General features: G+C 40.7%; 1 protein-coding gene across 3 annotated transcripts in view; it reads right to left on the minus strand.

The window, feature by feature from the left end:
* PTPRN2 (protein tyrosine phosphatase receptor type N2) overlaps window positions 1-22,020 on the minus strand; it is a 661,189-nt gene that overhangs the window by 5,223 nt on the left and 633,946 nt on the right. For all 3 annotated transcript variants that reach the window (XM_074574140.1, XM_074574141.1, XM_074574142.1), the window contains 2 exons: window positions 21,266-21,330; window positions 4,947-5,020 (listed from right to left, as the gene is read on the minus strand). In XM_074574140.1, coding sequence (XP_074430241.1) covers window positions 4,947-5,020; window positions 21,266-21,330 — 139 coding nt within the window. The remainder of the gene's footprint in view (window positions 1-4,946; window positions 5,021-21,265; window positions 21,331-22,020) is intronic.

A 22,020-nucleotide genomic window follows, 5' to 3' on the forward strand; every position in this document is an offset into this window, starting at 1 on the left:
ATTGCTGTTCTTTTTCAGCCTCCCGTTTTATCGGCCTTTCTGCACTCACAAATTACCTAACCACGTTTAGACCACTCCTATTTAAGAAACACTTGGGAAGGCTTTTCGCTGCTATTAATTAAACATAAAACCAAAATTACTAACAGGCCTCTGTGCTGGGTTGGCAGAGGTGTGAAGGACACAGCCATGAATGGCCATCTCATCTAAGTGCAACCCTAACATGCTCCTGAACTGTCTAGTCCTACAGAAGGACAAAGGAGCTTTACTTCATCAAGGTTAACAGGTGTTATATTTTCTAAGCAAGTGATTTTTCACAGAAATTTAGCTTACTGAAATATCCGACAGGATGATTTGGTGTTTGCAACTTTTCAGATGAGAAAAAAGAAACGTGAGCAGTTTACTCAGAATATTGGCAAATCAAGGACACCAGAGAAGGACTGTGGAGAAGTTTCTGGATTTTCTAGACATACCCCAGCGATTTAAGCCAGCCAGGATCAAGAGCCATTGAAGAACCAACTTTGAGAATGGAGGTTTGAGATGCACCCTGCAAATCATCCTGAGATCATGGCTGGGATACTATCTGTGTCTCCAATTAAGAACTTGGTGGTCTGGTAGGTACCTCCAGCCCCTCGGTTTGCCCCGCCAGGGGCTGTGCGGGATGGTTGCAGGTACGTATGCAGCAGTGGCAGATGGCTGCAGAACACAGACAGCCCTGAAAGGTGATTACTGGACTAATAGCATTCATTTTCCACAGTGTTTCACTTTACTGCAGAAATCTGCAGGAAGGATGAAAGAACAAACTACAGATGTGTGAGCTCATAGTTCAGAAAGGCAGCTGACTTCTGACTCCTGCAGCTCAGTGCCAGTCTTCTCTGCCTTGTCTTACCCCACTGCAGAGACATCTCCCATGCGGAGATGCCTCAGAGAGAAGCAATGATGGGCACAGTTCCTGAGCAGAAAAAGAAGAACAAAACTCGGAATAATTTCTCAGAGACACTGACATTCAAGAATTTTGCTGTCTGCTTGGTGCTGTCAAAGCGGCATCCTTGTACATTCGCTGGACTGCAGCCAACTGTTTTTAATCAGACATCAATTCACCCTAAAGAGTAGGACTTGTCCTCATTAGGCACAGAAAATGGTGTACATGCCTGCCTATGCCTCCCCGCACTTCCCAAGGTCTCTGCAATTAAAGAAAAGACTGGAAATGCTGGTGGCAGCCCAGGAGCAGCAGTTGTATTTTAACTGGAGCACACTGAATGCGTGAGTGGAGCTGGAGGGCAGCGGAGGCAGAGAGGGCCGTTCATCTGGACATGTTGTGCCAGAATCAAACCGGGTGCTTGCACCGGCTCAAAAAAGCTTCAGGAAATTTGGGCTGATGCAGGAGAAGCGCTCGCCTCCAGGAAAAAGAGCCTTGGCAGGAAGAGCCGTCAGCTGCTGGACCCCATCGATGGGGGTCCAGCCCATTGAGGTGAGCAGCCCGGGGAAGGGTGGGAGACACTTGAGTTGGGGCAGGACAGGGGCAAAGTGGGTGCTCCCAGGATGTCGATGCTCAGCTGTGAGTGGGACAGCTGATCCCTGCCACTGCCAGTCCTCGAACCACGGGGAGGACAACAACAGAAGAGGCTGATCTGAGCACGATGGGGTTGACACAGTGATGCAGCCAAGTTTCAGAGATGTGCAGATGTCTCTTCCAAGATGTGGGCGTCAGTTCGGGAGAAGGGAAGCTGCCCATGGTAATGAGGCTACCTAATGTGCTCTTCATCTGAGTATTTTATAGTCAGGAAAAGCTCATAAGATTGCGGACTACAATACTTTAATATTAGTCACGTTGTGGAAAATAACTTATATTACTCTTAAGTTATTCATGGAGCAAATCTGCCCTTTAATTTTGTTGGTCTGAGATGTGTTCACCTTACTGAGAAGATCTGTCAGGCTGGAGACCACCTGGCCTGCCTTTACCCCTCCTGGAGGGGACTCCTCACGTGAGCACAGGGCACCATTGCACCGCCTGAGGAAAAGTGTCTGTCTCGCCTAAGGACCGTGGACCGATCAACGTGACCTCCAAAGTTCAGTATGGATTTTGGAGACAGGTTGAGGGGAGACCACCAGCTAATATTAGGTGTGACCCTAAATTACTGAGGCAAAACAACTTACAAAGCATAATCTTTACAGCCAGAGCTCAAAATTGACTGTGAGACACTGCAGCAAAGGGGACAGCGGCGCGGGCACGTGAGATGTGCGAGGACTCGGTCCTCCTGGAATGGCACAGCTGAGCTCTTCCCCTGCCTTCCTCCTGCATAATACGCACAGGCGAAATGCAGATAGTGCAGCTTCCATTGATGTGTATCACCACCCTCCAAAGAAAAGCTTTTACACACCTCCCACATCTTCTCATGAGAACAACCAAAGTTAAACCAAATTTATCTCAGTAATTCTTAAAGGAGCTCAGTTTGTTGTTTTCTACAGCTACACTGTCATTCACATATGTTATTCGCATATACAAGATTGACTGGAGAGGAGCTTAAACCTCTAGCTTTGCCTAGAAAGCAGAGCTAGACAGGCATTTTGTGGTGTTGGTCCACTTATAATGCAAAGGTGACAAGAATATATTTTATAAAAAATAATAAACTATGTTTCATTAAGTCTACAAACAAATATTCCCAGAAAAAGAGAGTACATGTAGCATATATGACACAATAAAGGACCTTAGCTAAATATTACAGATTGTGAGAGGAAAGATATAGAAGGAGAGAGGAAAAAAAGGAAACATATATTTTTCCCATCACAGAGAATACGCTTCCTCCTTCATTACTTTTTCCCCTCACATGTGGCATATCAATTCTATTTTATGATTCCCCTGCAAAAAAAAATAACAAAACCCACAAACCCTCTATTATGCTTCTCAGAAATGCAGAATGTCGTTATGATAATTTCATTACCATTTATTATATATAGTGCTTTTGAATTAAAGATCCCTTCCAGAAGACAAAATGTTGCAAACAAATCTTTCACATGCTTATTGGAAATGTGGAGCGCTGCCTGCTGGAAGCAAAATAACATTGCTGAAGTAAGTTGGTGTTTATTTTGCCTAGGGATATTCTGTAATTGGCATTTCTAACCTGACTTTTAATCCATTGTTTTAAATTACTCCAAGAGTCTAATATTCCTCATTTGTATTCAGTTGGGAAAGCAGAGGGGTTTGTTTAAATCCATCAGAAAAATTCTCTGGGGATCGTGCATTGCTAGCATGTAACCAGATATTTATAATTTGCAAGACATTAGCTTGAATAAGTGATTTGGGTGGTTTTGAGAAAATGACAATGATGGAAGAAGAAGCACAAGGAGAGATAAGCAATATCCTGAGAAAATTTTTCATCCTGGGTGAAAACACGGGATACATTTCTTTTCTGGAGCTCTTCCAGATAAATGTTTGGATGGGAAAAACACGTCTTGAGTGATATTTTCATGGGACTCGGATAACTATTTCTGTGCTAAGAGAAGTTGTTCACAAAACCTCATTCTTTGCTTCTGGAGCTATGTTTTTTTCCTTTGTTGAAGGCAACAAGCTGTAATTTCTCCACCCTGAGAGAGAAACTGGAATCTCAGCTCTAGATTTCTGCAGAGCTGCCATCTATTTTGCATGCATTTACAGAGTAGTTCAGGACTTGCATCTTCCCTCAGAGTAAATATATGTGACATTGGATACCGTGTGATATAATGCATTCTTCTTCCTGTCTGAATAATCAAAGTAGAAGAAAGATTTGTGCAATTTTATGTCTTACATGCAGATAAAGAATAGTTAGCTTTGACTGGCTCATCTTAATTTTTCATGCACTTATTTAATTGGCAAAACAATAATTAATGTCCCCTCAACTGTTCTCCTGTACCACCTCTCTTAGTATTAGTGGGAAGATAAAATGATTAGGAAGAGATTAAAGAAAAGTTATGAAACAATGATTCATTCCTGCAAAACACATTTATTTCACCTTTGTCCCTCAGCAATTTCGACTCCCTAAATGCTGCAGACTTTCCTATCAGTTCCAGCATGGCCAAGACAGACTGCTGTCACATTGCTCTTGTTACTCGGTTTGGGGCTGTAACACTCACTCGATATTTTACAATGTCATATACAGATCTATTTGGTCTCCACGCCACAAACGAGTTTCTTTATTGTCATATTTGCAGCTCTTAACTTGCAGCAAATACCCCCAAATATCCTTCCATACATCACTGAAATGGTTAATAATAGACAGCTTCATATCTTATTTAAGGCACTGCAATGACACCATCAGCTATCTTTAAAAGTTTTACATTGTGGAAAAATGTCAAAACTATTACAACTGACAGGAATTATAGAGTAATACCTCACCAAAGGGTACAAATACAGTCACCATGCTACATCCATAAAGGACATGGCTTTAGGTACGATGCAAGCTCTTCCGTTCAAAGAGACTAAAAATGACTCGATTTCCTACAAAACTGTATTTCCTTTAATTCAAACCTTTTTTGTTTTCCAGACAAAAAACAAATGCAGCAGTTACATTCTGTCTAATGAGTTGAAGCTTTAAAAAAAATTTTAAAAATTACATGCACAGTTAAGCACAGATACTCTAAGAAAATAATCCATATTTCAGGATGAAAGCAAGAACATTCTTTCAAATGCACATTTTCTTTAGTAGGCTATAGATTGTTGTCTTGACTGCCCTTCATATATGGTAATCAAGACAGATGCTGGAGACATTTACAAGAAAGAGCAGTAAACACCAAAGAAAGTAGCCTAGATAAATTTTCAGCATAAATAAACCTCAGTTGGTAGGGAGCCAAACAGAGTAATCAGCAAGCGACCTGCGTTAAATTAGGTCATACCCTCCCTCTTCTGTCATGAAAACAACTACTGTGAAAGACCTTTAATGTATTTAAAATCCCAGTGGATTTATTGACAGTACCTTTGTCTGGACCATGCCTCGTCTCTGGTCCCTCAAGTGCTCCAGGGTAGCAGCAATATCAATCTCTTTAGCACCTGCAACAAACCACAAATTGGGCTGAGTTCAGAGCACAAGATAATCCATGCTGCATCTGTCAATCTCTTGCTATCGGGATCCCTTTGGGCTAACAGTCCAATTGAAAATTATTACATCCATCTCTCAGCAGACTTGGCAGGCAGCTGCAATTTTTGTGTTCATATAGAAAAATAAGAGGTTGGGGCAGCTTTTATTAACATTAATTCAAGAAAAGCCAGAGAAAAACACATTCTTAAAAATGCCTCTATACCTAGAGCAGAATATATTTCACAAAACCTAAGGGTCTGTCGTGGCAATGCGACCCAGTGCCCTTTTGTCACTTCTAAGAGTATGCACTGAATTAAGAGCCCGAACTACATAAAGATTTACACTGTTAAAACAAGATTTAGGTGAACTTTTATCATCTGCAGCTGAGATGCAGAAAACCTGTCTGTGGCTTCCTAGTTCAGGACCTGCCAGACCATCTTGCTGCGTGATCACCGTTTCAGCCAGCAAATCTACGACATTTTCTTTAGGTTATACTCGGGGTGTCTGGACACCGCTGCTCTGTAGAGATCGGCAGTACCCGGATGCAGAAAATAGGCACAGGGAGCCTAACTGCTGTGGGGACTGGCTCCCTTCCTCAGTGCAAAGGGAGGTGCTTTCTTTTCAAACATGATCTATGGAGAGCAAAACAAGTCCTTTCTTATAATAACCCAGCATTTCTTATAATAACGCAGAAGCTGGAGAACTAAAGGGGACAAGGAGATGCTGATTTCCTCCTCAGTTTCCTCAAGTTTAACGTGTTTCAAGACCACCTTTCCCATTCTCCATAGATGCCTAACCAGATACATGTTTTTTTGAGGGGACTGAGAGAAAATCAGGATTTTGGTCCTTCCAGTGCGAACTCCAAGAGTAGAAGCCTGGCTGGAAATCTTTCGAGCTGAGAAGTTCAAAAGTACTCAAAAGTACTCAAAAGAAGTACAGAACCTAGCTGTCTCGCATCTGTCCCCCTTCTGCATCTTGCAGGAACATCACACAATGCCAAAGCATCAGGCAGATGGGCAGAGGGTCACCCGAGCCCAAGTGTAACTGCCCCATCTCCTCTTCCCTGTCCCCTACAGCTCTGGACATTCATGCATTCTTCTAGGGCAGATGTGGGTCTGTAGCCTCCGAAGCTCAAGAATTTGCTGACCTCAGGTCTCTTCTCTTTTGTACATACACTTTCATCATTAGATCAAGGATGGGGACCAGCTACGTTCGGAATTCTGCTCCATTTTGAAGGATACTCCATGGTGCGCTCTAAAGACTACCGTGGCCCTTCTATGTGCAACTTGGCAACCGTTTTCTGTTGCCTGTCCCTGTGAATCTCCTGGCCCAGGCTGTGCCCATTTGCGACTTCCTTCTGGAGGCATTTAAATCCCCCCAACTATTCACAGGGGTCTTGGTGCCTAACCTGGAGGTGATGCACCCAAAGCATTCCTGCTGCAATAGCTCACTTGTACGCATCTAGAACACATATTTGTTTAGTTCCCAGGACTGGATTTGCAGGATGGGGCCAATGCTTACCACTATTTCTACAGCTCTTGCAATTTAAGGGCTTAAGTCTAACTGTAATTAGGGTAACGTCAATGTAAACATTATGCACCTCCTCATTTACCCAACTCCACTTTATAACTCAATACCATCTTTTCAAAAGTTCCGAAAGGCAACTAAAAGTAAATGATTTAATTTGGTTTCCTTTGATAAAAGACATGAGAAGATATTTAAAAATAACATCAGGTCTAGAAGAATAATTGATTTGCATTACGTTCTTCATATCGATGAAAATATGTTCTTCAGCTGTATCAGAAATAGAATGGATTAATTCAGTAAATGTAACAGTGACAACTCAGAAAAGGTATCTGACAGATTTTTTTGCTAATTACCACAGGTTGGGGCACTGTATGGTTTTTGCTTTTTTTTCCCCTCTACACATTGTACAGGAATTTACAGGGATGAGCTTTGGAAAAAATAGAAAGGTTTATTTTAAAATAAAAAAACCCAAACCTCCTTACAATGGAGCAGAGCAATACATACTCACATATGCTGTAAAGTCTGATAACAGTGACAGTAATTATACCTTAAGTCTGTCGCAGGTTTTGCAGTGGCAGTTAATCCGGAAAGCATCAGTAAAGGTACACTCTTTGTAGACCACAGCACTGGCGTAACACAGCAGCTCATTTCAGTGTTTAGTCTCACGCGTGCACGTGCAATTAGGTGGGATTTTCCTGTTCCACCACAGATGTCCATGGGAGCAGAGTTGTGCGAGTACCGCACACATTTTACAGCCTTACTTGTGGCCTCATTAGATTACCAGGAATTAAAATGTCCTAGTAGCATCTTGGCTCAACGTAAGAGGAATTCTCTCTTTCAGAAATTAAGACAGGAGAAAAATTTAAGACACCGACATCCATGCATGAGGTTAACCAGAGGCCTGAGCTGGCCTCTGAGGTGTGCTGCAAGGATGAACCCAGAGATCCTCCCAGTGGAGGTGCCAGGTGGGCTTCCCCATGGCTGCAAACGTGTATGTGCCCCCTTCAGTAGGGGATCGTCTTAATTTGAAAATACTCTAGCCCTGGGACAAAAAGGGAAAAGGTTCATGACAAGATCGAATAACACTCTTTAACTGCCAGACAGGCTTCTGAGCTTACCTTCAAAAGAGTTAATTCCTCCATTCCCGTGATGCAGATTGCAGGCATTTACTAGCGAACCGATGCTTGCTTTTTTATCATCGTTAACGGAATGACATGCCTAATAGTATGAACAACGCCTGATTATAAAATCCTGATTTAGCAAAACACCAAAGCATATGCTTGCACTGGAACATAAGAATAGTCCTAGTGGGTCAGTGTGCTTGATGGGAAGCTTGTTTTGAGGTGTTTTGTCGGTAGAAGGCCCTGAAACATCAGTTTTTACTGATTAGTGTCCCCCAGCCCATGGGTTGTGATCAGCATATCACCCACAAGCACTTCTGATGTCCTCAGCCACAGGCAATTAAAAGGAAAAGGTGAGAAAAATAAGATTTTGCCTAAAGCACGTGTCTTGTGGAAAGGCAAAGCAGAAGCAGAGATTGGTTTGCTACCCCATTTTTTCCATTTCTGAATGCCTCTGACACTATGGTGATGGGAACTACCTAAGTGCCTAGACAGGCTGATCAACAAAACTTAGTGTTGCAAAGATGGGAAGCTGTTTTGGAAGCAAAATATCTTGGAATAAGAAAATTCACAGGAAAATGGATGAAATCAATGGCACAGGATAAAGCCAACATGACTTGTTTTCCCTCTACTTGAATAAACCTCTTTTCCTCCCCCACATCCACTGCTACATGTTCTGCATCTAGTCTCTTATTGTGCCTAATATATATAAATATATATATAAATATATATTGCTAGTCCACTATTAAATCTCATTTTGTGATGAGGGCTTTTTTTCTATTCAAGCTTACACTAGATTGCTGTTACATTATGTAAATTCAGCTCACTTCCACTGATGCGTGCAACAATACTCTGCAGAAAGGTGAGACAGACGGACAAAGGAAGAGATTTTCAAGACACAAAGTGTGGTCTGAACCCAACCTGCCTTCACAGGTGAGAGCAGCTCAGTGCTTAACTGCAGTGTGAGCTTTCAACTCCCTTTGGAATGATTTTGTTGAAATATGACACAAATTCAACATCTTCGCCACGCTGAGGCTTTCTCTTTTATCTGAGAGTACAACAGTATGGCATAACACTCTTTAGTACCCCATAACACTTTATTTATGTGTTTGAGCCATTTCAGGTCACAAAAAATACAGCGTACGTTACATGACATTGGGAGAGAGGGATATTGCATCTAAGGGCATCGGGGTCAAATAATGGTCTTACTGAGATGGCTGCCAAATATGCACGCGCTGCTAAGGTATTTTAAACATTGCTTATCTGGGAAGCCCACATACAATCTAAATTTGATGCCGTGGTTTAGAGTAAAAGCTGGAAGAGCTTGATCCACCTATTCCAAGGATATCACGTTATTGGAATTGTTTTGCTCTGGCTGCTAAACTAAGTCCAGTAATAGATGGAGACGTCAATTTGTTGTCACACAACAAATAATCTAGAGGAAGGGTTAAAAATACTAGGCTGGAGAGCACTGACAATTAGAAAAGAGAACATAAAATATGTCAAAAAGGCAATATTTTCTATCTTTTCTCCACACCAATACATATCTGTCTGCTTAACAGTCTACTGGTTTCAGAAAATCAAGAGGGGGATAAAAGCGGAAGCGTTTAAAGAATAAAGAACTGCCTTTTCACCTTTTGACTGTATTTTACTCTGCAGGGAATAAATTTGGTTTCTGTTTGTGACAGGTTCCTTTTTCACAATGGATTTCATTGCTTGTTTTAAATGAACGTAAGAATCCAGCTTAGTGTGAGACTGAGCTAATGTTGTACCAGCAGTATTGTGAAAAATGACTGTGCAATGTGCAATGTGTTTTTTCTTTTTAAACAGAACATGCATTTGCAGTAATTCACTGTGAGCCAGATACTACTAGCCTTCCCCCTGCCCTTAGCAGCTCACTGAGCTAGCTGAGTAAATACCTCCGAAAGCACTTCCACACCAGCGCAAGGCAGATTTTAACTTCAGTAATTAACTATCATCTTCCTAAAGGCTTGAAGCGCTCACAGCGAGTGCACAACAACACGCATCAGGAACATTAACTGGATAAGCTAAAAGAAAACAAGAGAAGATGCAAGCTGAATTATATTTTGCCCCCGAGGAGAGAAGCGGTTTCTGAAGTTTAGGGTCATATCCTTTGCAACCCTTTCTCTCCCCGCAGGCGCGGACGCAGGATGCATGCTGGCACTTAACAGCTGGTGCTCCTGATTAGCAGCTCTCAAGGGGTTAAAGTGTTTGCCCTTAGATAGTTGCATAAGTGGAGTATCCAGCATGTCATAACAACATGAGTGAAAGTTGAATTCTCTTTTCCTCCTGCAATAAATAACGAGCTAGCCAAATTCTCCTGCAATAGGCTCCATGAGGTGACCAGCAGCAGCTCGCAATATTTAAAATCGTGAATTACATAATGTTACTTTTATGACTATAATAATGAAATCTTCCCTCTCCTCTCCTCCCCCTAAACAGGGCAGGGGACCCATTCTGATAAGCACAAGACACAGGAGAAACACTCTGTGGAGGATAATCCCTTCCACATTGCAGCAGCGTTGCTGTCACTGTGATGGTACAGGAGTATGACAGACAAAGTTTGCCGAGAGGGGTAACATCTTTTAATATATCAGCTGGAAAGAAAAAAATTAAGGTATATCATTAAAAAGGGGTTTTCAGGTTTAGTACACTACAGAGCTTGTGCAACCGAAAATGTGCTGGGTTTATTTTTTTTTTCAGTTCTAAGAACAATCAGCATTTGTTACATAAATGTATGGAAATTATGGCTTAATTAAGGCAAGCTTTGAGATTTTATTTTTATGTAATAGGCCTGAACGTACTTGCACTGAAAGTCAAAAGTTCTATTTTATTCATTACTAACGAAAAGTGCGGTGTAGATTCTGTGAGACTGATAGAATTTTATATTAAAGGACTGTATTAAAAGGAATATTTTAGATTCTAGATGCTCTGAATTTTCGGTGTATTTATAAAAATAAAATGATCCTTAAATACTTCATCAAAGCAGTTATTTGGGGGGGGTTTCTTTTTAAATAACCCAAACTCAAGAGTTTTCTTTGTGATGTTTCACAAATACATATCACTCATAAATATTAAATTAAAAAGGATTTTTCTAGCTGGGAACAACTTTCAGATCTACTGGCATATATCCTCAAAAAGATACCATTATAACCCTGCAGAACGGCTGTAAATTTGTTACTGTGAGTCCTAAAGCATGCCTTGGTCATTAGGTTGCTATGTTTAGATATATTTGAATTCTCTTCCAGACTGAGATTCTGACTTCCTGCACCACTTTGGTTAAATCATTAAAATCACCCTATGTTTCACGCCATCATTTATAAAATGAACCATCTTTTTCCTACCTAATAAGTTGTTATGAAGGCAAATCCATTAATGATTACAAGGTACTTGGACACTGGAGAGGTGAGGACCTAGATAGATACTCTGTTTTTTTTTCCAATATCCTTTGCACCTTTCTCAGCCCTCTTTCATTTCCCCTTCATCACAAAGTGATCACAAAGCTGAATATATGATGTAGGAGTCATGCTGAGAGGTTGTAAATGTGGGACTATTAGCACTGTTACTATATCTCCTTAAGGAGATGATGATGATCTGTGTGGGAATAAAAAACGGAGTACTGAGGGGAATACAGAAATGACCTGTCAAGTGCCTTTCTTTTTGCAGCAGTAAGTATTCCGTTTCATTCTAGTCAGATATTACCTGCTTAATGCATCTTTTTATATTTATTATATTGTATAGATTTTGAATTACGCCTTGAAGGGCAAAGGGACTTGTTAGGTCAGATTAAAAACTGGCTTGTTAAAATCTCGAAGGAAGAGTCCCTAATACAGTTCTTTCTGCTGCGGTTGCTAGAAGCTGAAAAAGACCCAATTAATATTTGCAAGATGCTGCTGATCGGCAGCCTTTTAGCCTCAGAGTCACGCGCGGCACAGTATTCGCAGGCACTTGGGAGCGCCGTGGAAGAATCACTTGTAAGAGTATGAAATAGCAAAAATACACGTGAGAAAGAAAATAAGGGGGAAAATCCAGTGTCAGCAAGGACAATCAGCTGTCTCATCACAGCGTGTCTGTGTTTAGGAAGAATACAAGTGTTTTGCATGTTTGGGTGATGACTGCGTGACTCATGCCTAAAAGTGATGCTTCATGGTCAAAGCAAACTCGTGCATGGCGGCTTTATGCTGCCTTTCTTCCCTCCCCATGCGAGGGCTCCGACATAGGCTTTCTTGGGTTTAGTACAGTGTTTTCTGGCCGTTTTCTGCGCTCAGCTTTGCCTCAGGAAGGAGGCAGACAGTGAATTGTGGACACCCAAGGACAGAAACCTCCTAAAGAAGGACAGGCAGTAACTAGAGCCAGGTCTGCCAGGAGCCTAATACACAGAAAGGACCCTTCTGTACTGCTGGCTGTGATAGTGTGTAGAAACAGAAGGGGGCTCTCTGGGGAGCCAGGAGGGTTTATCAGTACCCACGGACTATTACACTGTCACAGCTCGGCTGGTCTCAATGCCCAAGCTAGCTGGATGTAGCACAGATATGCTATAGATTTGCAGTGCCCCCAAAGCTCTAGATGCCTCCAGCTTCCCGCTGACAACTTCTAAAGGACGGCTCGCGTAGCTGCTCCAGCAAGCGTTTGCCCCATTGAGTACTTAATGTTGCAGGGAAACATTTAATCACACCATATGAGGGGCAAACTCAATCTGATTAAAGAAGAAAGGGTCATAACTAGGGGGAGAGTAACACCACTTCTTCACTGACCATTAGTTTTAATGGCATACCGGTAATATTTACTAACCAGCTTAGTCTCAAAGGCCCAGCCTCATCTCATCTACTCCAGCCATCCCTGAAGTTTGAATCGGAGTTAGTCATCTCCTCTCCCAACAGCTAAGAGAGAGAGGGGAAGCTCTGATGGGTAATTCATTTGCCTGGGAATTATCCTCCAGAGGTGTGTATCATTCTCCATTGATGACTGGGTAGACCCAGACAACTAGGTTAGGTGAGACGCTTAATGCTGGATGCTTTATATGGCTAAAGTTATCTGGAATGAACCTGAGCTGGAAAGAGCTGAGCTTCTGCTCTGCAGTTTTGGGCTCACAAATGCCAGAATCTGTCAAATCTAACAGAGTTTGAGATCTGTGTTTTGTGTCTGTTGCCTTCCCCTCTTTCCTCACCTCCCCAGTTTGGCAATTTTAATGGACATGACAAAAGAAAAAGCAACATGGAACCGCAATGAAAAGATAAAACACTTGCAGTATAGTGTAGGGAAGGCCATCAAAAACATGTTCTAAGCGTAAGTGTTGTTTGTATAGTGCTCTGCTGCAAAGAAACAAGAGTATTTTCTACTTTCAACTTGCATTGTCTGAGTGCCCATTAAATAAAAACACTTGTAAATATTAAAGTTAAAAAAAGGAGCTGAACAACGGCTAGAAACTACAAAAATACAAGCAATTTTCATTTGTAGTTATCCAGATGTCTGCTGCAGTAGCTGCTGGAGTTCTGCTATTGGCCAGGAGGATCATTTGATGCTTTTCATGGAAAGAGAAAAGCGTCAGCAAAAACCCAGCGAGGGACACAGTTTTAAAGATAACAAAAAAGATAAATGTATTCAGGCTGGCATTTTCATTAAAAGCTTATTCTCCCTCTGAGATGAACAAAATCTGTGTGCATGCGTGTATGTAGTTAGGGATGGACCCAACGTATACCTGAGTCTGTGAACTGTCTGTAATTTCACACAAAATACCTAAGTGCTTCTATACACCTAAAAATGACCCAAATAAAAATTTCACTACGTTTATTAAAAAAAAAAAAAAACAAGCCAAAAAGCACAACAACAACAACAAAAAACCCAGTGGGAAAAACAAGCATACGCATGGAGAGGGGAGTACTTAAAGTAATAAAAGCGAAGTAATGAAAATTATTGTGACAGTCATATACACACACACTATAAATTACATAATGTGTTACTGTTTACACATTTTATATAAAAACTTGAAAACTGCATGTCATAAATATATAAATGTATGTGATACGGCTTTGTCAGTACGCTATCCAAAGGAAGGTGATACTGAAGATGGAACACCTGGGAACAGCCTAATATTTTAAAAACTGCTACAGGAAAATGCTGCTTCTAAGCTTACACTGATTCTGACAGTCTTGCAGAGACAGAATCTCACTACTGACATGTCAGTTTTTAAGCTAATATCCTTTGTCAATGCAGAAAAAACATGCAGAAACCACTCACTGTAACTGAATGCAAATGGATGCTAATTTGAGGCCCAGTCCTTCCTCCTTTCCACTGTGCATAAGAATATGTCACATCCCACTCTATATCATATAGGGATTATTTCTCTTTTACATCTAGATTTCCCCCAGCCTCCTGAGAAGTTAAAAGCAGAATATGCCTAGATTACTACATGCAAGAAATACAAGTTAATGAATTGTATTCTATATGGGGTAAGATATCCCATAATCACCTATGGTCACTCTAGACAATACCAGTGCACACATCTAACTTCAACTTACACATGCACGCACACACACATAAATGAACGTACAAAGCGTATGCATAGCAAGAATTGTGGATGTGCTGCTACTGCCTACTCATAGGTGTTCCGCAGTATCGGCTCCCATAGACTTCTGCACAATTTGCTTCTTTTAGCACCTCTTCTAGAAACCACCAGCGAATTACCTGAAAGGCAGTTCGTCTCCATGTGCTGAATCAAACATGAACAAAGTTCAGATGCTGATTGCAAAAATGACATTTCTGAAAACGTGTCTCAGTTGGCCCTAAAAAACCTTGGAGTTCCCTCTGGAAAATGTGAATTTTCTTTACAGGGGACACAGAATTGGGACAGAGTTGGGACACAGCTCACCCACATGAATCTATTAAACTGTTAGAACTGCATTTTACATTACTTTCATTTTACGTTGCACGTAGGTGGCAATGCTTTCACAAGACAGTACATGGAGTGACCGGAATAAAAGATGCAACTATTATGGATTCATTCTTTAAAGAAGTTTATCCTTTAAAGTGACTAAACTCGTCCAGCTATAGAAGTTGTGGAATAATTACACTTTAGTTAGGTAATATACATTGTCCTCTTTACAGCCAGAAAACTACCATCTGGTCAATTAAACACTTCAAATCCTTCTATGGACTGCATGAGATTAGCCACAAAAAAAGTAGTTCTTCACTCTCTATATAAACGTCCTTTTCCAAACATTTGCCCAGCTGCTTCTCAAACTGATAGCACAGTACTTCTATGACCAGCTTTTTCACTTTTCCATATTCTAACCTACCCATTGTGTGAAAAAATGCTGCCCAAATTCCTTATCTGCTTGTCTCCTCCTTAGTTTCAGTCAATGACCTCTTGTTTTCAAATTAGTCACTATCTCAAGCTGCTTACTGACATCAATACATTCCTTTCAGGGTCTTCTAACGCTCTATGGGGACCCCCCTTCGTGCTCCCTTTCCCAAGGAATAGCCCATGTCTGATCAGTCTTTCTTCACAATTCATTTGCCCCAAACCCTGAATAATTAGAATTGCTTTCTACCACACTTTCCTAGTCCCTTTTCCAATAAAATCTCCAGAACAGCAAATAACTCAAGAAGTACGGCTCTTTTAGAGTAATCCCTGACCACGAAACTATATAAAAGAGGAAAAAGCCAAAGAAATTACATCGATAACTTGTTTGCTTTTTGTTTGGAATTTCTATATGCCATAAAGGAAACCATCTATAAACGCAGTCCAAACAACATAATACACTAGGAAACACCAACCAGCAACACCCTTCCCTTTGGTCACTAATTCATTTCACAATAGAAGCTTGCAGAATGTGCTACTTCTTAATCTTCATTTTATGAACTATTAATCGATGACTCTATAGCGTCAATAATGTCTCAAAAGCTTTAAAGCTTTATACCTCAAAAGGTGTTCTGCAGAGGAAATAACACTGTTTTGAACAGCCTGTTCTAAACAGCGAGAGTTCCCTGAGCATCACAGGCTGGACCACAAAAAACTGCCCTATACATTCCCTATACACTTTTGCGTGTAGCTGGGGGCCCAGCTCTCATTGTGATTAATTATCTGCTGGGAAAGGCTGCAAGAATGAGCACTATTTGCCTAATTGTGTTTCCAGGGTAACTCATTACATAAAAGTTACAATACATAAATGCAGCTCGTTTGAAGAAACAGCCTTATAACATATGATATGTTTACATGGACCCTAAGAACTTCCTTCAGAAATTGAAATAGCAGCATTTCAGATTTACATGGTTAGCGTTGTTGCTGCTGAGAACTGAGGCAGTCTTGCGGATAGCACAATGGCGCACAAAGCAAAATCTAATTTTTTGGCTTTACTGGCCTGCATCTTTTCCCTTTTTCCTAGAGATTACTAGTAATCTATCTCACCCAAATCTCAAAGACCAGCAATTTGATTGATTCAAACTTAGAATATGAAAACAATCATATTTGTCCTGAATTTTTCTGCTCTAAATTTTTCTCCAGAATACCACCTATTTCTAATCCCACTTCTTGCCCTTTTACCATTAAATACCACCTTAAAAAAAAAGTAATCTCTCTTTTACACTGTATATTCTCTCAAGCAGTATGTGACGCGTAGTATGTTAAGTTTTATTTTCATGGGAGAAGCTGGATCCTGGGCTGAAGAAATATTCTCGTGTTCACCAAGAGCATGTCAGAAATCGTCTCCTCTAGACTTGTATCAGCACAACCGAACAATAGAATTTTCTTAGACTTTGCATAAGGACTCAAAAATAAGCAGATTGAATCCATTTTAACATGAATATGGGCAAGCATTTTCTTTCATAAAATCCCTTCAGAGAGGAGCTAACCCCACAACTTCATTATGGTTGTTAAATCCACACAGCAGATAAGCAAAACCTCAGCAAGGGTTCAGATTAGCCAAAATCATTTGATCACGATGAGTCAGAAGGCGAATTAAGGAATCTTTTGTTTTGCCTTAAAATGTCACGGTATACACTGCATCTGCTCAGGAGCTGACTCACAAGACCCTCAGACAATAGGGTAGTGGGGGCAAGGAAAGGACTCGGGGAGATAACCTCCGCAGCCAGCCCAGGCCAGAGCGTGTGTGCTCATCAATTATAATCCAAGCTTTTGAATGCGAGAGAATAAACCGTTGGTTCGGCTTTGCTAAATCGAATCTTTTTGCTGGGCTTTAGAATTCGGAAATCAATACTTTAAAAGGATTTTAAAATTCATATTCGCCTTCCCTTTGACTCATCTCGTTCCAGCTAGTTCAAACACAAGAACATGGATGGTCAGCAAACCCTAAGCAGCTGCTGGCTGGATTAATATCTAAAAATCAAACTATTATCTACACTATCCAAGCCTCTCGCTTCAGAAAAATGAAAGTGGGAAGACACATAATTTCATTTTTTTTTCTTTTTCGTGCCAGAAACACTCAATAAAAATGTCTTGCAATATATCAAACTTTTAGTCACTACAATAAGCCTGCAGGAAAGACAAGAAATGAGAAAATTCTCAGCTTTTCTCTATATCACACAAAAAGAAAAAAGCCTGATCAGCTCAGAGTTACCATGAGTTTGGGGTGAGGAAGGAATATCAAGCAGACTAAACCTAATCAGTTTATCTTCCCTAGTAACAAAGGATAATACTTGTAAATACATCAAGAACGTTGAAATTCTCAGTAGAAATCAGGCCTCAGAAAAACAGTCTCTGTCAAAAATCCAGCAAGCTTTGTTATCTTTAAAAACAATCCATTATCATTTTTCGTATTTATTTAAATCACGGAAGCACACATGGAGTTGAAATAAATCATTTCTCAACTTCTCACTCAAAACTAAAGCTTGTCCTAAGCTGCCTGTCAGGGAAATAAAAGGTGACTTGCTAACTGTTGTGAAATTGTAACCCCCATGGAAAAATAGTATCATCATGAAATAGTTGTCATAGTTAAAACACATTAAATAGTATTTAAACGTGCTACTGTAAGGTCAGACTCAACACTGTTTGGTTGTTATTACTTTGATGGGTACAGGATCAAGATCTTGTAACTGCTCTGCATATGAATATAGCAAGAAAAATAATTATAGTAATAAACTACATGATAAATGGCAGCACTAAGTTACTGGAACAACTAAACAAAAGGGTACACTTGCATTTAAAACTTTCCGCTGACATGACACAGGAATGATAGCACTGAATAGACACCGTTGTTCTCTGACTGTTCCAGTATCTAATAAGATTATTTAATGTGGCTGTTCGGAGTGAATGCACAGATGCAGTCATTACATTTACTGCACAGAGGACAGTGAAATTCATTAAAAACCTGATCCAAGAGGAGATCCTGCCCAGCTCTCAAGGCAGCTGGGGGCCGGGATGGCGTTTGCTAGGCAAGGGCTCCTGCGAGCCCCCTGCGAGCTCTCGCTTGCCCTCCCACCCGCCCAACCCCCCAGGTACACCACGGGGCCATTTCCAACCTCGGTAACAACTTCTACCCCCCGTCAGTTGCACTAAGACAGGGCGCTTTGCCTTTTTTTTAAGTTTCATTCCTGCTCTCTCGAAGGGGTCGGGGCCGTCAGACCGACGTGGCGGAGGTCAAGCACAAAATCCTCCCCAGCTTGGTTCCCCTTCCCCTGCTTTAGGCTTTAGGCACAGGTCCCTTGCTGGTGGTTTTCAGCATCTAAAATAATATGAGGGATGGCAACAGGCGAGATAGTTGAAGATATGAATTTATAACGCGTTTAATAGACTAAGTATTAGCACTAATTCAATGAGCAGTAGGAGAAGAAATTGTAAATGACAAAGGCATTTACAGTTAACTGTCTAAGAGAATGCAGGGAAGTAAATCATTACATGAAAAAGGAGCTCCTTTTCTCAACCTACCCTATTAAAAACCCCACTAAAGAGCCAAGGCATTTATTGATTGCTTTCTACTTTCCCACTGCCGAAACTAAGTACTCCTCTATTTACTTTGATTTAAAAATGCATTATTGTCTACTTTCTAATAAACCAGACAGTGGAACAAGAAACTCAAATTATTCTAAGTTTATTCTTAAAAGTCCGGTTTTTTTTTGTTTTTTTTTTTTTTTTGAAAGACTGAAGGCCTTAATCCTTAAAAGCCTTTTTGAAAGAAATGTTACTAGATGCTGGCCTTGCAGCTGGGCCCAGATTGAAAGTGCACTTACATTTTTATGTTTAGCGCTGAAGGACTCTGAAGTTAGCCCTCGCACTCCACATAAAAGCTTTGGAAAGGGCATTCTTTGCCACTCGTGCAATTCATTCTCTAAGAAAAGGAAATGGAAAGAAAGATTTCATGTCCAGGGCCTTCAGGCCTTTGATCATTTGATGAACATTGGATCCTCAACCTGGGCCTCCAGCTTCTCAGGCCAGACAAAGAGGGCCCCGGCCGCACAGGCTGGGCCTCGGCTCCCGCCCGAACAAAACCTTTGGCGGCCGCACAGTGTGACAGCCTGGGAAAGGCCCACCTCAGCAGGGCTGAGATGCCCGCTCTGCCCTTTGATCTTTCATTTTAAACCCCAGCCAAAGCACCAGGTCAGGGGATTTCGCGTCGCACACCCCCACGGGCAGAGGGGAGCAGGTCAAGAACAAAATGGGGGTGACCGATCTCCAAAAAGCCCTGTGACGCCTTTCTCTGGCCAGTTTCACATGACTTGTCTGGCATTGTGAAGCGCTAAGCCCACACTTAAAATGGAATTTGACATTACATGGTACAATGGAGTCAATAAATGGCATTCTTCAGTGCTTTTACAACAAAGTCAACCCTCCCTTAAGTGGCTGAAAGCCCCAAGCTAGAAAATACTTCTCATTTACTTCTTTATGAGAGTAAATTGCATATACTTTAAATCTAGTTTTCATTACAGCTTCTCATTGCCGATGACTGAAATGAGCCGAACAAATACCGAACAAAGGTCTACATTAATTTTACAACGTACCATTGCTTCTATTTTTAAAGACTAGGTTGTCACATGGCATGTAACAAAAATTGGAAATATCTCCATATTCTTTCACAGAGTAAAAACCTACTTTCCAATGAGCCTGAAAAACTAATCTCATCCCTCCCATTGAAAAATTTATTTTCAGTACGCTACTAAGGAGAAGGCAAACGCACAACTTCTTTTAACACCAGCAGCAAGTTCCCATGATGCTCATGGGCAGAAAATTAAGTCCATGTTTGATGAGACATGTTAGCATAATATGGAGAGAAAAAATGCTAAACTCTTCTTTCTAAAGGGACAGGACACCTCTATGTCCCACAGGACTGGGACACACAGAATGCAACAGATGACTGCAAAATACGGAGTGTATTTCTTAAATACATATAAAAATACATCTATGTTAGAAGATTTAAAAAAAACTGTAAGGTGGTTAGAACTCAAAGAACTAAATATTGTATCTCTACTTAAATTAATATATGCTTTTATAATTAATCCTTTTTCTTTAAATGCAAACACATGTACATAATGCCAGGTCAAGATGGCTTAAGAACTCAGCTTAAGAAAGGCAAATAACTATTTTTGCTTTAGTTTGATTTATCTTCCTCTTAAAATGCAGTTCTATGAAACTGTGACACAAAGATGGCCAAAGGCATGGGGAGGGGGTACAATATATAAATAAAGTTGACTATTACGTCTTTTTAACATACGGTCAGGTTAACATGCCTACTTTTGCCCTCCTTCCTTTTGAAGACAGTATAACTATTAAAAATTTGGTTTAGTTCTAACATACTAAGATTATTTCAGGGCATCTCAAGTACTTTGCACCGTGAACCATTTACCGATCAACAAAAAGTTAAGGAATGATCCCAGGGTTCCAATCTCTAGAGAATCTATAGACTTCATTTTAAACAAATAAACAAACAACAGTATATATTTTTGTTGACAGATGATTTCCCACTTCTTAAAATTACATCTCACAGAGAAGGAAACTAAGGAACAGAACAGTTAAATAAATTGTTCAATATTGAACAGACAGTGGCAGAGCTGGGAACAGAGCATTAGCTGATTTATTTTCAGTCCTCTGTCCTGTTCACTCCAGTATTTTTCCTCCTAAGAGATAAATTTGTGGAGCACGAGGCCCTGTCTGGTACCAGCTCTTCCAGGTGCTTTGGTGGTAAAAGGCAGCTACAAAAAGAAAAGTAATTGCATTTGACCATCGTGGCTGGGTAGTTGACAGTGGACTGGGCAACAGTCATGAAGCAGCCCAGGACCTAACCCAGGTAACCACTGAATAAGGATTGTACATCTACAAGGCATCTTCTTCTAAAAACTGTAATAACTATTTTAAATGTTAAATTTAAAAATTCAAATACTTCTCATCAGCATGAAGACACCTGCTCATTCACAAAGCATTTGCGTTCAGGTTTGTTGTTTGAAATCACTAAGAAAATAAAACTTAAGAACATTCAGGAAAGAGTACAATTTGCCTCTAATTTATTCTCAAATTTTCTGTGAATATTGCTCCCCACGTTGTCATGGCAACACAAGCACATCTTTCAGTACCGAGGAAGTAACAAGCCTTTCGATTCTCACCTTTGGCCATTTTATTGAGAACCATGTCAATTAGAATGTAGGTTCCACTTCTTCCTGCACCATCGCTGCCAACAGAAAGGGAAAAAGAAAAAATAAAGCCTATCAACGTGCATCTAGACTCAACATGAAGGTACCTGCCCTTAATGTTATAGTTACACAGGAGGGGAGAGGACAGAACAAGGGGCTAAAGTAGGGTACTGAGAGGGGGAGAGAAAGCTTGCACTGAATTAACACAAGCTGTTCATGGAAGATTAACTACTAGCCTGCATGGGTAACAGGGCTTTGTTTTGATTTTTTTAAACCAAGTTGTGTTTAGGCAATAAAAACATTTTAAACAACAGTGGAAACGTCAGTAACCCTAAAACAGGATACCATTTCTGCTCCAAAAGTACATATAATGAGCTTATAGTCACTTGTATGAGATCAAGAACCACAAAATAAGCTAAACCACAACATCACCCAGACCGCTCCCCAAATGTTGCAGATTGCGTTTAAACAGCGGTCAGAGGGAATGCATAGAGAGACCTGTCCGAGAACCAAAATATTTGATTACTGAGGGACTGCAATCTCTCTTCACTATACATCACGAGTGGTTTGATTTTTCTTTTTACCTTTCCCTTTAAATCTTCCCTAGTTGCGATGACCAGAAAAAAATATTAACATGTAATTCCTAAGAAACAGCTTTAACTTTTGTGCATCATCAGCCCTTCCTCAGAGATGTGAGCCCAAGCCTTGGGAGCGGGAAAGCTCCCTAA

The sequence above is a fragment of the Larus michahellis genome, chromosome 2, assembly GCF_964199755.1.
Source record: "Larus michahellis chromosome 2, bLarMic1.1, whole genome shotgun sequence".
NCBI classification, from domain to species: domain Eukaryota; kingdom Metazoa; phylum Chordata; class Aves; order Charadriiformes; family Laridae; genus Larus; species Larus michahellis.